Below are 23,089 nucleotides of genomic sequence, written 5' to 3' on the forward strand. Positions count from 1 at the left end.
AATTTTGGGCCAAAGTAAATGCTGGTTTATAATTAATTGTATCTTTACTTGAAGGATCAGTGTGTAGGATTTAGTGGCATCTAGTGATGAGCCTGCAGATTACAAAGACCTTGTCTCACCCTTCTCTTCCAATTGAGTAGGAGACCCTACAGTGGCAGTAAAACTCGTGAAACATCTGAAAGGCCCTATTACGACCCATTTTTTGGTTTGGTTTGTTCCTTCTGGGCTTCTGTAGAAACTTGGTGATTCTACATGGCAGCCTCTGTGAAAGAGAACCCACAACCTCTGTAGATATAAACGGCTCATTCTAAAGTAACAAAAACACAATACTTATTTAAAGGTGATTATATCCCATAAAAATATACTTTGTGCAAATCTTACACACTGGACCTTTAAAATGATCGTTTGTAACTTTTATAACTTTTTGTGTACAGTTTTTTGTTTGTTTTATGTTACAATATGGAGCAGAATCAAATCGAGTTCAATTTAATAAAAAAAAAATGGGTCAAATGTTGCCTCTTGCATGCATTAAAATTCCTCAAAACTCAGAGCCAAGTTTGACCTGATTTTATCATGGACCTGCCCCCCTCCTCCCTCCTCCACCTTTACACCGAGCAGACCCCTCTACTATGGACGGTACCGTCCGCTGCTACAGCCGCTGCAGGGAAAAAAAATACTTCGGGAGATAAATAAAAAAAAAAAAACAAACATCTCAATTAACTTTGTGTTTTAATTAAAGGAAGGTTATTAGAGGAGGTGTGAATGTTTAGGAGCCGTGTTTGTGCTGGGACTCACCTCCGTGTGGATGAAGTGGTACAGTCCCGTTAGTCCGTGCAGTCAGTCCTGTTAGCGGCAGCAGTTAGCGGACACCGACAAACTCCCACCAACATGCGGATAAACTGCACTTTATCATAAAACGGACTGTATAATGAACTTTTACCGGCTGGCTATTTTACTGGGAGCATCGGGTAGGACATATTCTCGTCACTAAAATATGATTTCTGTAGGAAAAATGTGTCATCTGGTCGACAGCAAAGCAACAGGTTGATCTCATAAACTTAATGCGGTACAGACCTGTCTGTTAAGAGTAAAAGGCTGCTGTTGCACATTTTATTTGGGTGAATTAATCGAGATGGATGCGTCGTTATAATGATGGTTTCCACCGTTTGTACCAGTTAATAACATATTATAGGGAATATGGGACAACCTTAATAATCTCTTAAGGATTTATTGTGTCTGGTATTCAGCGTTGTCTTTGTACTTTATATTATACTTTAGCTCCTCAGATATGATAATAATGTTCTCTAAGGGCTTATAGCTTTGCTGTTACAGGCCTATACCACTAAAGTTAACTACATTAAAAGGATAATTGTACATTTTGAGGTATAATGTTTAATGGTGGAGCTGTGCTTTCAAGGTACAAAAGAACTGCAAAGATCAGTCGATTAATCGATCAAGTCATGTCACTTAATTAAGCTGCAACTGTTTTGAGAATCAGGTCATTATTTTAGTCATTTTCAAGCAAAACTCCCAAACAAATCAATGTTTGTCAGTGTGTCAGTGTGAAATGCATTCAGTGTATTTATTTACCATTTTATACAGTCGATTAATCAAGAATGAATTGCAGGGTAAAAAATGAGTCAACTGGAAAGAGTTTTGAGTTTTAGAAGTCAGACTTTGAAAGTTTTGAAATAAGCTTTAAAAAAATAAGTTTCGCTGACCTATAATGTGCAATGTTGAGATAATTAACTTTTTTCTGTTCAGATAAACTTGAATCCTTTGAGTTTTAGAAACCCCAAAAAATGTGGATTTCAAAAATTACATACATTGAGCTGTTAACCTGATTAGTCATTATTTAGGTGCTTAAGAATTAAATGGTTACAGTTGAAAACATTACGTAATTAACCATTATATGCTTTTCACTTTTTTCTCAGTTTTTGAAATGCAAAATATTTGGTTACAAAATGTGAATACTCAAGTTTTTCTAAGTAGAAAAGTAAATTATCTCAACTAAAGATTATAGGTTGGCAAAACATTCTTTTAGTTTATGTCAAAATTAAAGGCTGGAGATATATTTACTTTTTAACCACATGTTTGCATTTGTATATTTGTCATGTTAATTTGTAAGCATGTACCCAACCATTACTTCAAATGGACTCAGGATACGTGAGGCAGCCATGATCCTTATGTGAATGCATTGTTTAAAAACAAGAATCTTCAACATAAGAGTCTGAGTTTTGTGAAGACAGTGACTTTGAAATTAAGAGTTTTCTCAACTTTTTTTATTACAGTACGTTGATCAAAAGTTAAAGTAAACACTATTTCAGTCCAATTCACCTTTAAAATGACATTTAGTGACTCCAAAGTGCTCATCGGGCCTCCAGGGGGCTGAAAATGTACCCGTGAAAGAACATCTGTGAAACAGCTCACTTCACTTATCACAGACTTTTAGTGTTGCTGCAAATATTGCATTGAAATTCTTTATCAGACATGGAGACTATATTCAGTCTTATCAGTGTTGTTTTGTTGAGCTAATGAGTCAATGTGAAGGAATGCTCAACGCAGCAAAAGCAGGAAATGTAAGAGCTTTGGAGAGGAAAAGTCTGGCCGTGTTCAGGAAACATGCCGCTTCCTTTCAGCAGAGCTCTGACCTGGAACACATTCATGACCACACACTGTTTTATAAGGTAATCTTGAAATGAGGCCTCTAGTCTGTGCTGGCAGGTGGAGGAGGAGACTGTCTGCAGCCTCTGTAACCTGTTCATTAACCTACAGTGAGTCACACCTGATCTAGACTCCTTATAAACAATAGTTAACAGTAACTCTGAGACGTGTCGATGATGCATCCAGCAGTTTCTGTGTTTGTTTATCCGAACCTCCTCTCACCTCAGACTGACGGCGTTCAGAGAGTAACGGTTTGGTTTAAATCTCTCGCAGTTAATTGGTCTGTTCACACCCAGCTGGACGAGGCCAGACACTCCCATTGGCTGGGAGTCTGTGACCTCCTCCCCCTCTCAGCTCCTCAAGTGGGACAGAAGAGAGGAGGGAGGGGGGATTTTTCAACACAGCCCTAACAATGGACTGGTCCATGAAAAAAAGAAACAATGGGAAGAGCAGAGCTCCTCCGTGGGAGGAATTTAGGAGCTCGGTCAGCCATCCTCTTGTTCTCTTATCCCGTTAAACTCATTTGTCTTAATCACCACCATCACTGTACTGAGGAATGTGATAAGATAAAGTGTAGTTTGTCATCAGGGTGCTCATCTAACCAGACTCAGACTTGAAACAATTAGCAGCAGTTTTGATTATTATTAGTTTCTAATTTCAGTAATTTCTCAAGTGAAAATGAAAGTCATTCTCTGGTTCCAGCCTCTCAAATGTAAAGATTTGCTGCTTTTGTAGGTTTTATATAATTGAAAAACAGGATTTGCCACCATACCAGAGTTTTAAACTTATATAGACTAATATAAAAAAGATGCTCAATTTTCTGCATGCTTTCAAACATGAGTTTGTTTAACATCAAAGTCTTTTGACTTGAAACGATGAATTGAATGAATATACTGTAAGGCCAGGTTGAAAAACATAAGTTGCTACCTTTTTCGTTGAAGCTGTTTCTAGGCAACCACCGAATCAGCTGTCCTTAGTGAAAAACAACTTACCAGAAATCTCAAGTACCTGCCTCTAGGCAGCTGTTTTCTGTTCAAAGCTTGGTTGATAAAATCACACAGCTCTGGACATCCAGCAACAGACACCACTACTTTGTCTTCCATGATTTTTACTTCCAAGCATCTGTAAACTGGTGGTGGTGAATTAATAAACTGACTGGGCATATAAAAAACACAAATTATTTCAGGTGCTTTTCTGTTCTGAGTTGATGTTTTTTCATCTGGAGGTGTTCAGGACGCTCCTGTAAAAACACGAGGTGCTTCAAGAGTCCAAAGCACCTGGGCTGCATTAACGGTGTGCAAAATACCTCTTGCATGTAGAAAACTACTGCCAAAAATGTACCCTGTCAGACTGGGGCCTAAAATGTTAAATCAAACCATTAAATAAAACATGTTCAGAATTAGACCTGGGCAATATAGCCGAAAAACCTATCGGTTTCATATCGGTCGATATCGATAATTATTGATCGTGTAAGTTGTGACTGATGATGTGTTGTGTACTCCAAGGGGTGGAAGTGGCTGAGGGTTTGTTGTATTATATTGCAGCAATATTACAGGGATTACTATTTGTGCTTTCACAAAATGTGAGGTTATTTTATAAATAATCATCACTAATGTGGATATAATGTCTAAGTGAGTAAAAACAAATATGAGACCAGTCTGGTAAATTCTCAAAATGACATCACTTAACTGTAATGCAGCCTTTAAAACCAGGAAAAGACAACACTTCTGACATATCACGATATAACGATATCCAAAATCTATCATGATATCTAGTGTCATATCACAATACAATAAAATATCATTATATTGCCCAGCCCTATTCAGAATATTAGCAGACTTCCCAGCTTGCATTGTTTAAAAGATAAAACTCTTCTGAGACTCTTTTGAAATAGTTAGAAGAAAACAAATACGATGATATATGATGTATCTGAAATACACGTTAAGATCAGTTATGATTGTTTGTTTTCACAATAATGATAATATGACAAACCATCGGAGTTCACATGTTCTCCTCGTGTCTGCGTGGGTTCTCCCTGGGTTCTCCGGCTTCCTCCCACAGTCCAAAGACATGCATGCTAGGTTAACTGGTGACTCTAAATTGCCCGTAGGTGTGAATATGAGTGTGAGTGGTTGTCTGTCTCTGTGTGTCAGCCCTGCGATGAACTGGTGACTTGTCCAGGGTGAACCCCGCCTCTCACCCAATGTCAGCTGGGATAGGCTCCAGCCCCCCGCGACCCTTACAGAATAAGCGGTTACAGAAAATGAATGAATGTTATTTTAAACAAAAAAGTATTGGTACTTCAACACCTCATTGTCAACAAAAACCTTTGAGATTTGGGCTTTTAGTTGTATAAAACACAACATATAAAGACATCTCGGAGACACTGAGAAATAAGCTTCCATTTAAGCGTCCATTTCAGATAAATGCTGTAAACAGTGCTAAGGAGCTGCAGCCTGGTGACTTGCTTTTGTTTTGATTTCCTGTCTTCTGGGGAATGTTTAGAGTGAGTTCCTGCCCCACCTAGACCTAATATGAGTGCAGAAAGCACCCACGAGCGTCTGAGATCTCCATTCCCTCCCTGTGTGATGACAACCCCCTGCCTCTCCACAGGCCTCCCTGCCTCTCCCCACAACACACACTGGAATTTAACCTTTCTGACCTCAGAGGAACCCCCTACACACAGCTAATCTCTGTTCCCGGCCTTTGCTCTTGCTTGGATATGATGCAAAATTTCCCAGGTGTAATGTAATCATCCACACTCATGAATCATCATCCACACAGACAAAGAAGAAGCACAGCTGTTTCTTCTGTGATCAAGATGTTATCTGCTTCCTTTTCCTGTCTTTAAACTGTTTTTGTCTGCTCTCAGATGCCAGTTTAACGAGACTTGCTGCTATTTTGGTTCTATTTGATAGTAAACTGAACATCTCTTGGTTTGTTGGACAAAACAAGACATTTGACGGTGTCACCTTGAGCTTGAGGAAATTACACTGAGCATTTTTCTCTATTTTCCTACATTTTTCTGTGTGTGTTTACGTGCATAGTAGTATCCAGGTTATGTTTTGTGCATATAAAAAGCTTTTCCCACTTTCAGAAACCTGGATAATGGTGCGTTCCATTTACCTCAGATGTCAGAAGTTCGACTGGAAATGACATCACATGTACTTGATAAACCCCGAAAACTGCATTTAAAGACGATTGAGTAAATGAATTGAAGTACAAGTGAATGATGGTTAAACTTTTAATATTTATTAAATTTTCAAAACAATTTAATTTTACCAGCTAAAAAATGACAAATAATATTCACAACTCACTGCGACCAATTTATGAAACACATTATTTTTTTATTCTAAAACTCAAAGATTCAAGTTTATCTAAAGAAGAAAAGTAAATTAGCTCAACTAAAGATTGTAGGTTGGCAATACTTTTTAAAGGTTATTTCAAAATTTAAGAGTCTGAGTTTGGCGCAAAACTCAAAAATCGATTGAGTTGTCTTAACTGTTTTTTTACAGCGTAGTGAGGTCACTATATAATAAAGAGAAACATTTTCAGACACTACATGGGTCATTTCCTATTCTCCATTAATTATGTCATTGCTGTCATTTTTCTTTGAGTGCAATGCATGATGGTATTTATTGCTTGGTTAGTGACCGTTGGTTATACATTACTTTTTACAATGCATTTTTATTTGGGTCCACTATGTCGGGTATAATAATTCTCACTATACAGTCAGACAGCACTACAAAATGGTGAATTCACTATATAGTGAACTGTAGTGAGGGCTTCTGGACACAGCCCATATCCTGGTTTTAAGAAACCTGGATAGTCTACCTGGAGTATTTTCACAGAGACCAGGAGACTGTGGCATTTAAACACCTGATCCAGGTTTTTGAACCATAGTGACTGCGATGGTGAGAAATAATAAAACACATAAACACCATATTCCAAATTATTTTAAGGGATTTATTGTTGGGCTGTCAGCCCGGTTATGGTTGAAATAATGGGTTTTTAACTTTTTCACTTAAAGGGAAAATCAAAAATACAAATTTGTCTTCTGGCCTCTAGTACTATTTATCCATCTATTTTTTTTTCTGGTGTAAGTTGATGACTATTGAAGATATCATCCATACAGATGTCTACTTTACTTATTTGGTATTAAGAAAGTAGTTCCTACAAGGGTTGTGGATTATCTTTAGTAAACAGCTGGTTGAATTTATTTAAAAATAATTAGCTGCAACCCTGAAGTCAGTGTTTTCACATGAATTGTCATACTGGGAGTGATACTGTGGTGTACAATGAGTGAATTAAGTCTCTGTGAAGGTGCCTGGTTTTGATTATAGTGGATTTGGTGGGTGAAGCTGCCTGGTATTTCTCAGTGCTGCATTTGTGCTGTGTTTGAAGTTTGCTGCACACATTTTTATCTAAGAGTAACATTTGCATGACCCTCTGAACAGGCAAATCATATGTGCAGGTGTCAGACAAAAATGTGCATATGCTGTTTTTCTTTAAGAAGTGAAATGTTAAGCTTTACGTATTCCCACTTTCTTTCTCTGTGGTTTGTTTGTCTCAGTGTGCGTGTGTGATGGCGTGCATGTCACAGTGCGGGAGAACCAGCGGTTTGCGATGCTCTTCCAGTCCGTGGTCCTCCCGTGTCAGTTCCAGACGGCCTCCACTCAGACCCCAGTGGTGCAGTGGTGGTACAAGTCCTACTGCAGAGACCGCACAAAAGACTCCTTCACCCTATCAGAGAGTCTGGGCGTCCAGGTCTCTGAGCTGGGTGCCACGTCCCACCTGGAGTGCTCCGACTCCAGCCGCACAGTTCGGGTTGTGGCCTCGGCGCAGGGAGCCTCCATGACCCTGGCCGAGCACTACAAAGGCAGAGACATCGCCATCATAAACAGTAATGCCATCATTTTTTATCCTCTATGAAAATTATGTCCTATGTTAAATTAAGGACAACGATTCGCTGCAGCTGTTTGCAGACAGGAATCAGAGCTGACTGTGTTTTGTGTTTCCTGTTCTCTAAATAAACCTCTTTTGTTTTTGTCTCACAATCGAGTAAAGCACAACACACACACTATCACAACCCCCTGCTCTCATTTCTATTCATGTGTGACTCCTTGTTAAACCTCAACCCTTATCAAGACAAAACACCTGTCTTCTATCCAAATGTGTCAGTGGAACATGGGACGTCCAACAGTGCCCTCCTGTTGTCATTTAATACAGTAAAAAAACAAAGGCTCACTGACATGATAAATGAATCTATGGAGGTAATCCCTTAGTTCTGTTTTAATAGCATTCTTCTTGTTTTCCACATGCAAACACCATGTGTTTAGCTTCATCTTGGCTTCACAAAAACTGTGCATTTGCTAAAAAATCCTGCCCATTTTTGCTCTGTGCTCCGATAGCAGATGAAGCTTTCATGTTTCCTTCCTGTATTTAGATACACTGTGTGCTTGGCTCGTCTATGTGGAAAGAAAAACAAATTTTGAAGATTGTTAAGACATACACAGTACAGTCACACTTTAAGTTAGGTGAAATGCTATCTAACTAGCTATCTGGTCTACATCAATCAAGCAACATTTATCAGCTAATAATCTTCAGCTAACTACTTACTTCATTTTGCTAATGTTGCCAGTAACATCAATCAGCTAACTATCTTCAGCTAGCTTCTTACATTATTTTGCCATTGTTAGTAGCAACATCAGTCAGCTAAACTTTTTTTAGCTAGCTACTCACATCATTTTGCTAATGTTGCTAGCAACACCAATCAACGAAACAATCTTCAGCTAGCTGCTTACATCATTTTGCTAATGTTGCTAGCAACATCAGTCAACTTGCGATCTTTAGGTTAGCTACTTACATCATTTTGCTAATGTTACTAGCAACATGAAACAGCTAACAATTTTTTAGCTAGGTACTTACATCATTTTGCTAATGTTACTAGCAAAACATTAGCTAACTGCCTAGCTAATCTACATCAATTATTTGCTAGCTAATTAACTTTTACTTAACTTTTTTGCTAACATAAGCTATTTTAAGAAGTGACTATGTTATTTGTACAGATCCCCAGGCAACATCTTTTAACCAACTCTATGTTTTATTTTTAACAAGCCAAGCACATAGGATACTTAAGTACAGGAGACAGGAAAGGACAAAGTTGAACAAAGTTCCACAGAGAGCGTTGAGTTACGAGACTTAAGACTGTATCAGACATTGCTTGTGTCCGTGGTGCGAAGTGCTGATATTTGTCAAGTATGAAAGAAAGCTGGCATCAACTGCCTTTGATCAGTCATTTCTGATTCTGATAAATTAAAATTTTGCCACTTGTGACTGTTTCATTTAGGCAAAACTCTTGTACAGGTGGTTGTGTGTCAGCAACTTTTAATATTTTAGACATTTGTTTTCTTGTTAAATGTTAAATGGAAAAAAGTAGAAAAACATGTTACTGAAATATTTATTAAAAAGTATCACTTTGGCATTGGTACCGAACTTCAGGTTTCATATCATCATGAGTATGGAAAATATTGAAACAAAACCCAGCCTTAGTGTTCATACTTTTAATTAAGAGTGTTAGGAACCATGTCATTATGGTTAATTTGTCATCAACGGCAACAATTGGACATTGATCTGCTTTGTGAACATTATGGGGAGGTATCTGTACTCGATACCTTAAAGGCAACAGTAATAAATGACATCAAAATAACCTGCAGTCAAAAAATACCAGCATTAATTCCTTTTTATACACAAATCTAGGGAAAAAAATCAAACTATGTGTTTTTGCTGTGTGTGATTGATTGAAATTGAGCATAACGGATTTGACAGAGTTGGCAAAATGTTTGACCTGTTACCTCTTGCAGCACATATAACTGTGTTTCCCATCTCTGTGCAGAGGCAGACCTGCGTATCGGGGAGCTGCAGTGGGGCGACAGTGGAGTGTACTTCTGTAAAGTCGTCATTGCCGATGATCTGGAGGGGAAGAATGAGGCTCAGATGGAGTTACTGGTGCTCGGTATGCTTACATTTTCATCAAAGTGAAGACTCAACCCTACCTTTAAGCCCGATCATGGTCTGGCTTGTTTGTTTGTTTGGTTTCACATTGAGCTCGGTCAAGTTTCTTTCTTTATGTTGGTAAACTTTTAAGGAATAGTGCCTTTGTTGCTTTGAATTCCAGTGTCTGTACAACAGCTCCCATGGAGACAGCTGAATGGTGTTTGCCTCTTTACACAATTTAGCCAACCACTCACTTTAAGGGGCTGACTTGGACTTGGCTGAGCTGTACTTTACTTAAGTCACTTAGATCCTATGTCAGGGTCGAACAGCTTCACAAACTGTAAGGGATCATATATTCAGCTGTGCAACGGTTTGGAGAGTTTTAGTCGCTGATTAATAATTATACAAGGCTCCTCAATGCTAAACAGCTCAACAGCTAAAATTTCAGTACCAAAGGTCAGAGATTCACCACCTTCTGTCAATGAAACTTTAAGTAGCGTGTGCATTCGGTGAGAGAAATTGTGGACATGGTTGTTGCCAAAGACACTCCTTGAGCTGCTACCATGGCAACATGCTTTTGTCTGGAGCATGTTGAGGGTAGCTGCTGGTATAGACATAAAGAGAGGGATGTTGAAAGATGGCAGAAGGAGGCTAAACTCTCAAAACAGTGTGGTCTGAAAGTTACACAAAATAGTTTTCTTCTTTTATATGCAACTATCCTGACGTGCTTGTAGTCTTAACATCTGCTCATTCATGCGGCCTTCCTCCACAGAGCGTTAATCTGATTATAATCAGCTCACGATAGAGAAGAGGTGCAGATTAAACGAGTGAGAATAACAAGACTACACTGGGTTTCGGTGCGAGATTTTTTGCCATGAAGAAGATGGAATTTGAAACAAAGAAAGTTGTGTTTTAGCTAGCTGTCCCCCCGTCTTCCAGATTTTATGCTAAGCTTTATTAACCAGCTGCTGGATGTTCCATCAACCCTGTCTCTGAGAAGATATGTTTATATATTATTAATCTTTTTTGTCAAGTATGTTTTGGGTAAAACATAACAGAGTGCTGCAGGAATGAGTCCTAAAACCCAGAAATGAGTTAGCATATTAACAACCCCAGTTACTTTGTCTTGAAGTCAGTGGATTCTTTGAATGGGTTTTTGGTGACACACCTGAAATAATGCAAGCTGAGGGTAGTTACAAGTTTTGTTCTACGACATAAAACACATCAGTAAATACTTGGGCTGTAACATTCATTTGGGTTGATTTTATTGTGATCCAACTTGTGATTTATACCCCTAATTAATACCTTACTTGTTCATGTTGCCTTAAATATAGGTGTTCATTTGTGAAGATTATGTTGCTAAACAAAAAGTGAAAGCGTCACAAACTTTTGTTTATCACAGAGCTTATTTTCTGTGCTATTCCAAAAAAAACATTAGCTTTTAGGGAACCAGAATGATTCCCAAAAATACATCCCTTCAGTACTCTATGACCTGTTAGCTAGCTGTTTCCCTTTTCTTCCTGTCTTTATGCTTAGCTAAGCTACCTGGCTGCTGACTGTAGCTCCGTATTTGCCATACAGGCATGACAGCAGTGTCGATTTTCTCACCTAACTCTCAGAGAGCAGTAAACTATTTCCCAAAAATGCTGAGGTATTCCTTAAAGCAAAAAGTTTGTGATGTGTCTTTTCTTGCTCTTTCCCTAATCTGTGGTCTGATTTTTCGTTCTCTGGCATTCACTCCCTTTATTCTCCCTTTTGCTTGCAAAATCTTCTCATGTACTCCTCCATTGCTCTGCATCTTTCACTGCCTGCCTCCTTCTCAGAGCTGCATAACTCCTCGGCTCTCTCAGGTTACTCAGCATTACTGAGCTTCATGGTATGTAGATGAGTATGCCAGGCCAAGGAACTGACATTACTGTATCAGGTGGGGAAGGGTACCCTGGTTTTTCTTCCCTCCATAGTAACAGTCTACTCAGCAGACTCTGGAGCCTGACTATCAGTGGGTGTTAGTCTGTTCCTGCAGTCAGACAGATCAGACTGACTGGTTTTAACTGTAATCACAGTCCTTAAACACCTCATTATAAGCACACACTAAAAACACCTGCAGTTCAGTCTCAGTCTCAGCACACCTGTTGCAGTCCCTTTATTTTTCTGTATTTTACAGTTTTCTAGCTGTCTTAAATTTCCTGTTTTTAGACCTCTTTATGTTGTGTCTGAAGCACAAAAGAGGCACTGTCTGCTTCACAACCACACAGCTTGAATGGTCTTCTTTTTTTTTGTTGATGAGCTCCCACGGTAAACTGTTGTCCCAGAACTGTTACGTGCCCTAGTTTCCCCAAACCCCCTCTTTGTCCTCACACACTGTCTCTCTTGGCACCTCATATACATTTAGCATGTGTGTGTATGTACCTACATTCATTCATTTGTGTGCAGTTTTAACGCCACCAGAGAGGCACATGTGTGCTGTGCACCTCATTACAGAAATATAGTACTGCTGACCTTCTGCTAAAATTAGATTCAGAGTGTGTTTTGAACTCTGAACTCTGACTTGCATGACTTATATTCATATTCATAGGTTAGCGTGTTTCAAACTCGTTCCAAGAAACTCTGTGGCATCATATTTTAGTAGCATGAACTCTAAACATATCAGTGTAGTTTATGTGATAACAGCCATGCCAACATGAGGCTATACATAGGTATAGGAGCGTGTCGAGCTTAATGCTAATATCAGCATGCTAACATGCTCACACTGACCATGTTAACATGCTAATGTTTTAGCAATTAAAATGTTGTTAACTGTGCCCACCATATTAGTTTAGTACAGGCCTATTCAATTGGTGGTATTTATTTATAAATAAAATAAATAAAGAAAAGAAAATATATCATTGTGATTTCAATTAATTAACCTGCTAAAATTCCAAGTTTGTGACTGTTTACTTTTAATAGAGGATCGTCATCTTATAAGTAGGGATATTATTTTGAAAAGTTTTAACTAAATTTAGAAGAGTCCAGCAAAATGTTAAATTCTAATGTGGGATTACAAAGGTGCTTCGTTTTGTCCTGGACTTTTGTATATAATATTTCTTTTCCAATTGTGAAAACTAATAAAGTGAAGAAAAAATTATTGGTCCACTGTTGAAATGAAAATGAGCTGAGAGATCCAGAGGTGGCAGAAGTACACATGTTTTGTACTCATGTGGAAGTACAGACACTTGTGTAAAAAAATACTCTGGTAAAAGAAGAAGTACTAATTCCGCTTCTTTACTCACATAAAAGTGAAAAAGTACAGTGTCTGAAATGTACTCAAAGTATAAATTAAAAAGTAACCCTCTAAAAGACATTTCTAACAGCTATTTCTGTGCAAAACTGACTGAGCCGCACCTTTTCTCCTCAGTCGAGCCTCCGTCTCTGTCTGCTTTGTCTTGTTACGTCTCCTGCATCGTTTTCATCTTGTTATATCCTGTTACATCTTTCACATATTTGACATTTTTTTCATTACGTCTTTTACATGAGTTTTGTCTTGTTACGTCTTTTTTGTCATTTTCTGCTTCTTACATCTTTTATAGCACTTTCCTTTTGTTATGTCAATGTCTTGTTGCATCTTTGACAACATTTTTTTCTTGTTCGATCTTGTAACATCTTTTTACTTGTTATGCTAATTTTGTCTTGTTACATCTTTTGTCATTTTCATTCCATGTCTTTTACTAATTTTTTATCTAGTTACATCCTTTAGGTCGATTTCCTCTTTTTGTGCTGTTGTCATCTTTTGCTTCATTTTTGTCGTTACATTGTTTTCGTCTTGTTATTTCTTTTACGTGATTTCCGTCTTGTTACGTTATATTCATGTATATATATTCCTGTCGATGGCAGGCTGCGCGTGGCATTTTTTGCGGACATGTACATTTATTTCTACATGAATCGGGGGACATTATGGCTTCATTGCTGTACATTTGCTGATTGTGATGACCATTGCATGACCATTAATCAGCCACTCTGCTACCAAATTTTCTTATTTGCCAAACCTTTTTTACTCTCGCTTCTTGCTTCCTCTGCCGGCCTTCACCTGTGCTCTCCCTCTCTCTGCAGGCAGGACAGGTCCACAGGACGATCTCCTACCTGAGTTTGAAGTGGAGGTTATGCCAGGTACGGCTCCTCACCTGCATGTCTGTCTCACTGCATGGCATCCTCTAGCTTCCTTAATGCCTCTTAATGTCTGATTCTCACTGGCGAATCACAACTCTCTTTGACTAACACGTACATTCCTCACACTGCACTTTCATCTGACATTTGTTACAGACAAAATGAGGAAAATGTATAAAAAAGCGTGTCTAACCCAACCTGAAATTACACAAAGTCAGTTACTAAAGCTACATAAAGAACAAATTCATACAGCTCTTATCCTTTGCTCTGCTCGTGATTTGAATTCCATAGAGGATATATGTTGACTCAACAAGCGGTTTTGAGTGTATTTTGCTCTTCGGCACACCCTGAGGAAGTGTGTTGTTAGAGTCTGGATGCTTTTGAGATGTGATGATGGATAAGAGTCACTCACAGCTCCCTAGAGTTTGCCTGAAGTTTCCTTTTTTAATGCTCTGTGCTCTCTGGAAACACCATTGAAGGGGATGCAGAAACATCAGATGTTTTTTTTTTAAAAAAAAAAAAAACTGGTTTATCATGACTTGTGTCTGATGTATGTTGTTTTTACTGTTGTTTGTATTTATTATTCTAACATTTTACAGCATCACTTAAGTAATTGCTGAGATCTGGGAACACAGCGAGCTGCAACAACGACATCCAACAGGATGAGAGATACAAGTGGCCAGATGATCAATTAATTTTAGACAGATTAACTAAATCCTCACATTTACTAAAATGGAATTAGAAAATTTTGACTCTTAAACCGATAATGAAAATAGTTGGCAATTAATATAATAATCGATTAATAATCAATTCATTGTTGCAGCTCTAGATTACAGTACTTGCTGTCAGTCAGCTAAGAGCTTCCTGGATAAATGTCAGAAAACTAAAGGCAGCAAATGATCTCCATGAGTTGTGATAATTATTGGATGACCTTGTAACATACAATACAAATAGAGAAGGAATAATGTGTGTGTGTGTTTGTGTCTGTATTCCAGAGTGGGTGTTTGTGGGATCTGTAGTTCTGGGCAGTATCTTGTTCCTGTTATTGATGGGGATCTGCTGGTGCCAGTGTTGTCCTCACTCCTGCTGCTGCTACGTCCGCTGCTGCTGCTGTCCTGACACCTGCTGCTGCCCGAAACACCGTGAGTAACACAAACATCACTTCCATTAAAAAAAACATTCTTTATTTACTATTGGTTCTGTGAGCGTTCTCATTATCGCCTTGACAGCAGTCGCTCTGCATGGAAGGTTTATCGTTTTATTGTTCTCCTGTACAGTATACGAAGCAGGGAGGAGGACAAACAGTGCACTGCCTGCTCAGGCCCCTGCCTATCCTTACTACATTCCCGGCGTGCCTACTGTGGTTCCTCTCGCCCCTTCATCCCATGTGACCCCTAATATCACCTCTATCCCCTCGGTGGAGAATAACCTGGCTGGAGGTGAGTGTTAATCAAACACTTCATAAGGAGTGAAGATACTAGAAAGCTCTGTGACTGACTTAACTAACCCTCATTTCATCCGTCACCCCTCCCTTACCCTCCAGTCTAACCTGCAGAGAAGCCGTAGACAGAGATGCCTGCTAGCCTCATGCATGTTTAAATTTAAATCTTAATGGTGGGATGTGCTATTTTAATCCACTTCACTTTTTAAAAAAAACTTTTGGGGCTTTTGTGCCTTTAAGCTACAGGACAGCTTAAGGCATAAGAGGAAGTGGAGAGAGACAGTGGGAGAATGGCACTTTTTTTTTTTTATCAAATCCAGTTAATAGCCCATCACAGTCTTCTAGCTCCGTGACCTGTGTGTGTGCTGGGAAAATCTACACAACCCTGACTCTGTAAATGGGATGTAAACCAAGCCACACAACACTATGTCAGCCAATCAGCAACAGGTGGCATTTGTGCTCGTGCACAGGACAGCGGGAGGAGCGAGACTGACTGTAATGCCGCGGTTCACATCAAAAGCGAAGCAAACATTCTCCTCGCTTTAGTCACGTGCATTTGATCAATGGATCATTTTGGGAGTTGTTTGCGTTACACACGAGTGTGTTTATTCACCCCAAACAGGCAGTCAGAAGCTAATGAGCAACATGCTAACAGCTAGCGGGCACTCGCCTGCAGGCACGAGCTGTGTGACTGCACTCACCAGAGAAGCTGGTTCTTTCTGTTTTGTCCCTCCTGTTTCTCTTCTTTCACCCCTTTTGTCTGTACCCTCATGACGTATCTTTGAAATACATTTCTCGGACAGGGAGACTAATTAGCTTACTGTAAAGAGCCGAGTGAGGTCAAAATGTCTAAAAAATCTACGGTGTTTCTTCCTCCTAAAGCTCCTGTCTGTCCCTGGCTCTCTCCTTCAAAGTTTCCAGCTCTTAGTGGCCGTCTGTCATCTCTGAGCCTCAGCTCCACCCCGGCTAGTCCCCGGCTCTCTCCCCCTAGAGCTCCCTGGCTGTCAGCAGTTGTCTGTCAGCTCTGTGCCTCACCTGCGCCCCGATCCTCTCCACGCTTTTATTTTTCATAGCAATAAATAGTTACTTTCCCTCATTGAGGCCACCGGTAACTTTGGGCTGCAGACGTGCCGGATTCTGCCATATTGCTGAATTTTTACTTCCATTTCTTTGGCAATACACAGAGCTTCTGAAGGAGCACTGAAGGGAGGGGTGTGTTTGTCTGGCTGCTGTATTTAAATAGCTTTCTCACCCCACCTTTCACATCTATGAGTATGGATGTTAGTTTCTGCTTTGTGAGAGCGTTGGACTTTTATGTGTGTCCTTGCACGGTTTTGTCCCTGTGTGTGTCCGTACTGTACGTCTGTGTGTGTCCACATCCACAGTGTGCAGTGGTTATCGACTGAAAGCCAGTCCAGACCAGGACTCAATGAAAGTTCTGTACTACATAGAGAAGGAGCTGGCTCAGTTTCCCTCTGCCAAGAAGGCTGCACTCAAACGTAAGCCTGTACAGATTAGGCCAGTGTCTTTAATCTGTGTGATTGTGTGACTGCATGTCTTTGTGTTTATGTGCATGGTTTTTGTTAATTAACTAGAGCTAGTTTTCACTAATCCTTACATTCATTTCATAACATCTAACTGACCATTCTGAGATGAGAAAAACTATATCAAGCTCAAAAAGGAAGCTTCATTTGTAAGGTTCCTGTTTATCAGTAATACACTAGGACTGTGTTGTGCCAAAAAAGATTAATTTAATCTAAGATTAGTTCTCATCGGTGTTGAGCAAATATAGATTTAAAATTCAAAGTAAATGCAAATTTAAAGTTAAGCAGAGCTCTGTTACGCAATTACAAAGTAATCTCTATTTCTGTTATTCTATTATATAGATGTAAACCAGAACTTTAATCAGTATAGATATGTTTACTTACCCAAATTAAAATAGCTTTCAGCTATTCAGCTGTATTCTTTAACGGTAGAGTCAGTAGGATCTGTCCGAGCTGGTTGTGAACACATCAAGGTGTCAAATACCAACATTTTGGGTTGTCAGAGGCAGAATCTCTGCAGATACACACAGTTCTAGTGGGTCACAAGTGATGATTAAAAGGGATTATGTTATATGAGTCTATACATTGTTTGTTCAGTAAAATAATGTAAATGTATAGCATTGTTTGCTAGCTAGCTAAAAAAAAAAAAAACAAAGGTTACATTGTTTCACAGCTATCTAAAAATTAACAAAAAGTTAGATTGTTTTCTGGCCAGCTAACGATTCAGTTAGGCTAGTTAGCCTATTAATGATGGTTCAGTGAAGCTGACTTCTTCAACTTCTCCTTTGATAAAAACAAAACTTAATGGTTTAAAAATGAATCTTTGTTGGTGCAACCCAGGTTTAAGAAGTATGTAAATACACAGACACACACATGCACACATGGATAAAATCTTAAATCACAGTATGTGTCATGGTTATGTACAAAACAAATTTTTTAAATTATGTTACCACTCAGTCAACTAATTTTCAGTTTTATTTCACCTGTGATAGTTAGTTGGTGTGGTAGTTTTGTGGTGTTGCTGTAGATTTATGTACTTTTTGCACATTCATTTAGAGCAATGACTACAGTTTAACGTGTCAGTTCATTAGACAGAAGTGCTTTGTCTTGAACACATTTAAAGGATGAAGCTGGGGATACTTATTACTGTCAAAGTTCATGAATACACCAAATTATTTGTCCTTCCCTCAATACTTTCTGACTTCCTCAGCCTCTCCGTGGCTCTCAGCCAAAAGCCTGATCAGTTCCTACTGAAGTAAGAAGGTGAAGGTCACAAATAGATTTTTTTTTTTTTTTTTATTGAATTTTGTAGTTTCTGGAAAGCATTACTCAAACAGGAGTGAATGGTTCATTTGTTGGAGACTATTTTCAGTGGTGGATTAATAGTTTCCAAAAGTTTCCATGGCTATAGCACTGAAATAAAACACTTTACCCATCTTAGGCAAGGAAAGTAGCTTTATTCATTTATTTAACTTTCTTTACACAGGCAAAGAAAAGCATTCAAATGTATATAAATACAAGGACAAAGAGTGAAATTGTGTTTCATTGATGTGTTGTTTTCAACATCAGTATAGGCCTATGGCACAGAGGAATGAGTTTTATCAGGCTTTGGAAGCTGTTGTAGAATCAAATTGGTTTTCGTCCTTTCTTGGAATTTGTTGACAATAACAAAATATCTTCAGACTCCACCTTTAAATTGGTTGTGATGGTAGTTTTAGGTCTGAGGTGATACATGAGTATATGCTATACAGTAATATGCAGTCAGCTATAATCAGTGCTCATAATTACACAGTCGCAGTCACCTCAGACCAGTAAGTAGGATGTTTGTACCATGTTCTTCACATCCCAAACCCCTACATAGTACTTTCAGCACACTTAATCTCACTCCAAAATGTCTGATTGCATCATTTCACAAGTATAGTTACCTGAACTTACCTGAAAAAGTTTTCCAAATAAATTTTATGGTGAAAACAGCAAATGTGGTTACACTGATGTGTGTGTCCCAACAGCCAGTAGCCTATCAGAGCTGAGCTCTCTTCATGATGGAGGGAATACAGACTTCAGACACACCTATCAGACAGTCCAGATGAAGGCGCTGCCGCCCATCGCAGACCTCGACAACCAGTCAGTACTGAGAGCAGCTCCACCTACACAGAGTCGAAGGCTCAGACGAGACAGAGGCAACCAATCAGACGATGAGCTTGACAGACGGTAAGAATACAGTCTTATTCAGTGCATGCATTTAATTCCCATTAAATTATTATTATTACTGTTGTTGTTGTTATTATTTAGATAATTCATTCATTCTTTAAGTTAGTGGTTCCCAAACTTTTTTCTGGCATGCCCCCAACCCACAGTTATTAGTATCAATCATTAACAATAACAATCGATAAGAATGCATATGATAAAAAAGCAACTCATGATACATTCAATTCAAACTTTGTGCTGAATTGCATGTTTTTCTTTGCTGTAGATGGAACTGCCGCTCGGAGCACCTGCAAAGAAAGACACTGAGCAGAAGAGGACGCACCGGCTCCCTGGACGAGTTGGAGGATTTCGCTCGGTCTTTCGGCTCCCGCGGTCGTCGGCCTGAGCCTCCAGACCGGCTCTACGAGCGGGATTACAGTCCTCCCAGGCGTTTTTACAGAGATGAGGATGATGGATGGGGCCGCCGAAGCCCGTCACCTTTACCGCAGAAGAGAAGGGACACGTGGGACAGTGACCGCCCGTCTCGGCTGCCCCAAAGCAACGGATACGACGACGCCTTCCTCAGCAGCGTTCTGGAGAGCAAGGCGAGGGGACGGGGAGGAGACAGAGGTGCTGGGAGACTAGACGAGGACAGTGACACTCCCTCCAAAGGCAGCTCCAGAGGAAAGGGCAGCAATAGTTACTACAGCCGGTCACCTAGCAACCGTCCAGAGGAGGATGACCCTTTGCCTCCGTACTCTGAGCTGGAGGCAGAGCGGTACCGCAGGGCTGACTCGGCCGCAGACCGGTACCGCACTGTAGAACCTCCCAGATCAGAACGTTACAGGACCACTGAACCAGCCATGAGGCCTTTCTCTTACACCCGCGCCCCCCAGGGGACGTCGCACACACTGCAGGGGGGCAGAGAGGACAGAGACAGGAGCAGAAACCTGGTGAGTTACTTGTAGCAGGAACGTGGACTTCTTTCCTCTTCAGCTCTTCAGGAAAGAGCCTCTAAATCCTTTAAATAGTCACAGGGTAAGATATTCTATGTTATTCTTATTGTCAACAAATCCCATGAAAAATCCAGAACAGATAATGAATTCATTCATCTGTGTTTCCAAAGTCTGATGACGCATATTCCTCTGTACCAACAGAGCTCCATTATGGTCTATAAACTATATAATTATTGACTATAATTGCTCTCTAAATTACAGTAAGAGTTAAAAGGGTCTCCCATTAGTCTGTTTGTGGGCTCATGTGCCTTTTCACATGCCATGCAGGTTTTGTTTTTTGGGTGATCCCACATCAGTAGTCCTCCCAGTACACAAATACACATCAGTATCAAGTTGGAAAATGACAGAGAGACAGAGAATATACATGTCAGAGAGAGAGGGGGCAAGCTTAAAGTGTCGATCTCAAAGTTTTCAGTCCTCGGTTGATTTTGCGACACCTGAAACAGCCAATATGGTTTGGTTCTACAGGTTACAGAATTCTGGGGGCAGCAAAACAAACTTTTGTGGGCTATGATCTGATTTTATGCTGCACCCGGCATGAGTCTTCCAACAGCCAGACATGGTGAAAGGAGTTGTTTATCTGGCTAAGAGGTTGGTGTTCAGTCTGTTGTTGTCTAACAGTTCACTGTGACTGTTACATTTCACCCTGCAATGACTAAAACTGATCCACTATCAAAAAGTGCCAAAAATTACCATTGCCTTTTCTTGTAGGTGCACTTTTGATGAAGTGCTAAACTCAATGACAAACACATTGCATTTCATGTGACTACTTCATAATAAAAGTCAGTTCACCTTTCAACAGTTTTTAATATGAAGCCGCAAAAGTTGGGAATGCTCAGTTTCCATTAGAAGCAATCTTGAAACCCATCAGCTGTCATGTGACGATAATTTAGCATTCATATGCAGGTGTTTATTTATAGAGATCACATTAACAGTAACTTAATACAGCAGGTTTTTTTTCTAGAAATGTAGAAACAGTTTGTACACTGCAAATTAGAGCTGTACCTGACTTGTTTCAGCTGAATCAGATCTGCTCATTCAATACTAAAATTCAGTGATGCATTCATGTTTTCAGGTCGGTGGGCTACACTTCATATTAGCCTACTTATATATGTTTTACCAGTAAGACTGGCCCAGCGCCTAGGCCTCTCCACCCAACCACCGAATGTGCACAAATCCAGAGCTGAATATAGTCCCCAACAAATGCACTGTTTACTCCTGTTTAAGTCATGTTCGCTGAAAACTACGGTGCCCAGGTGTTTTAGGAGACTGATAAATACAACTTTGAGACTCTGACTATGTAATTGCACCCATCAGATTAGCATCAGTGTCTTAAATTAATACAAATGCCCCAAGATGACTTAAAAAAAAAACAACTAAATATCTGACACACTTTTGATGATTTACATCTTCAGTAGGACAAATAGGTTTAAAGAAGTCAGAACGGTTGTTGGTTTTGTTGTTTTCATGGGATTTGTTAACAATATGAATAAAATAAAATACCATCAGCTCTGTATGTAGACATTTGAAAATGTTTTACAGTATTAATGTACATATTCTGATTGTCTCCTGCAATGTACATACAAGATATATGGTCTTAACACTGAATGATTATAATTTAGCTCTGACATGATTTTATTTAGCTGTCTTAACATTTTTTCATAGATTTACAAAGAGTAAAAGAAAATTACAAACAAACATTTATGATTTACCTCAGATATATACTGACTAACTGCCCACGCTTGCAACTGTCCCCATCACAGTGTTATAAATGCTTACAAACTGGCTCACTAAATGTGATTTTCCCAGTATCACATCTTTACTACTAACACGCCCGGAGCTGCATGATTTCTGTGAATTGTAATAAAAATTAGAGGCTGGACTAACCTTGCATGAGCATGAATGCAAAGTCTCTAACATGTGGCTCTCGGTGTATTTCTTTAACAGAGCACTGCACTGAGCAGGGACTCTCTCATAGTGTGACGAGGTTTCCCAGCCTCGACCCGCGCAGCGCTGCCAATCCACTCGTTTAAACCGTCCTGTTGCTACGCAGGAGAGGCTAACTGTGCTGCCGTCAGCAACACGAAGTCTGGCTCACCTCACTGAAATAACTGCACCAACTAAAACAGCAGGAAAACCATGAGGCATTAGCGTGTACTAAGCAGCATGTGCAGTCGTCTCTGTTAGCACAGGACATTAATATCTGGGTATGCATGTGCAGTCAGATGTTGTTTATGGGGTTTGTGTGCATCAGTTTTTATTTGTTGAATTTGATGACTTGAGTAACCAGTGCCAAGTTGTTTTTACTGTTATTATTATTATTATTATTATTATTATTGTTATCTGCCAATTTCAGAATGATCTTTTGTAATACTAAGCAGGACGCCACAGTCTTAAATTTCTTCGTACTTCTCACTCAGAACACTCAGGTTCACTTTGTATTTGTGTTTGTCTGTTGTTGACTTTGTACTGTATGTACGTACTGTACCTTGAATTTGTTTTATTGCACTGCTTCGATACTTTATAAATAAAGAAAACTCTAAGGAAGTCCTCTCTGTCCTACTTGAGTAGTTTTAAGGAATGCATGTCATAGAATTTTTTTCATTTCTCAGAGGGAGGGGGGTGGTCTTTTGAGGAAGAAATACACACCACATTCATACAGGAGAGTAAACAAGACACACCTTCACCTAAGTCACGTTCTGCACACAAGCAGTTTCAATTGCACCATCTGCACAGACTGGATAAAATGATATATATATATATATATATATATATATATATATATATATATATATATATATATATATATATATATATATGTATGTATATCATTTTGCTCCAACTGCCCCCGCCCGGTGCTACCATGTTTGAAAAAACGCTGCAAAGGTGGGCCATTGTCCACATGATAAAGGGCCCTCTTGATCAGAGGTTCTCAATTTTGTCTCGGCCAAGGACTCATTACCAGATAGAAAGTATACCAGTGAGCCCCTCATGGAGGTTCCTTGGATTAGAACAGTGGTTTTCAAACTGTGGGGCAGGCCCCCTAGTGGGGCATTGTTCAGAACAGATGAACTGGTTTTCAGGTTTGCATTTAATTGCAT

The 23,089-nt window shown here is 39.4% G+C and overlaps 1 protein-coding gene across 3 annotated transcripts; it reads left to right on the plus strand.

The window, feature by feature from the left end:
* Positions 1–212: 212 nt before the first annotated feature.
* Positions 213–22,535, plus strand: LOC146322708 (immunoglobulin-like domain-containing receptor 2). Of its 3 annotated transcripts, XM_084724775.1 has the most exons (10): positions 213–968; positions 7,238–7,567; positions 9,560–9,679; positions 13,747–13,803; positions 14,796–14,942; positions 15,078–15,239; positions 16,627–16,740; positions 18,795–18,996; positions 19,259–19,925; positions 21,936–22,535. In XM_084724775.1, the coding sequence occupies exons 1-10, from the start codon at positions 929–931 to the stop codon at positions 21,969–21,971; spliced, it is 1,875 nt and encodes a 624-aa protein (XP_084580901.1). In that variant the 5' UTR covers positions 213–928; the 3' UTR covers positions 21,972–22,535. The 3 variants fall into 3 exon arrangements, with proteins under 3 accessions (XP_084580901.1, XP_084580904.1, XP_084580902.1); XM_084724778.1 differs by lacking the exon at positions 16,627–16,740; XM_084724776.1 differs by lacking the exon at positions 13,747–13,803.
* Positions 22,536–23,089: the final 554 nt, after the last annotated feature.

The sequence above is a fragment of the Lutjanus erythropterus genome, chromosome 8 (genome assembly GCF_056507025.1).
Source record: "Lutjanus erythropterus isolate fLutEry1 chromosome 8, fLutEry1.hap2, whole genome shotgun sequence".
Classification (NCBI taxonomy): Eukaryota; Metazoa; Chordata; class Actinopteri; order Lutjaniformes; family Lutjanidae; genus Lutjanus; species Lutjanus erythropterus.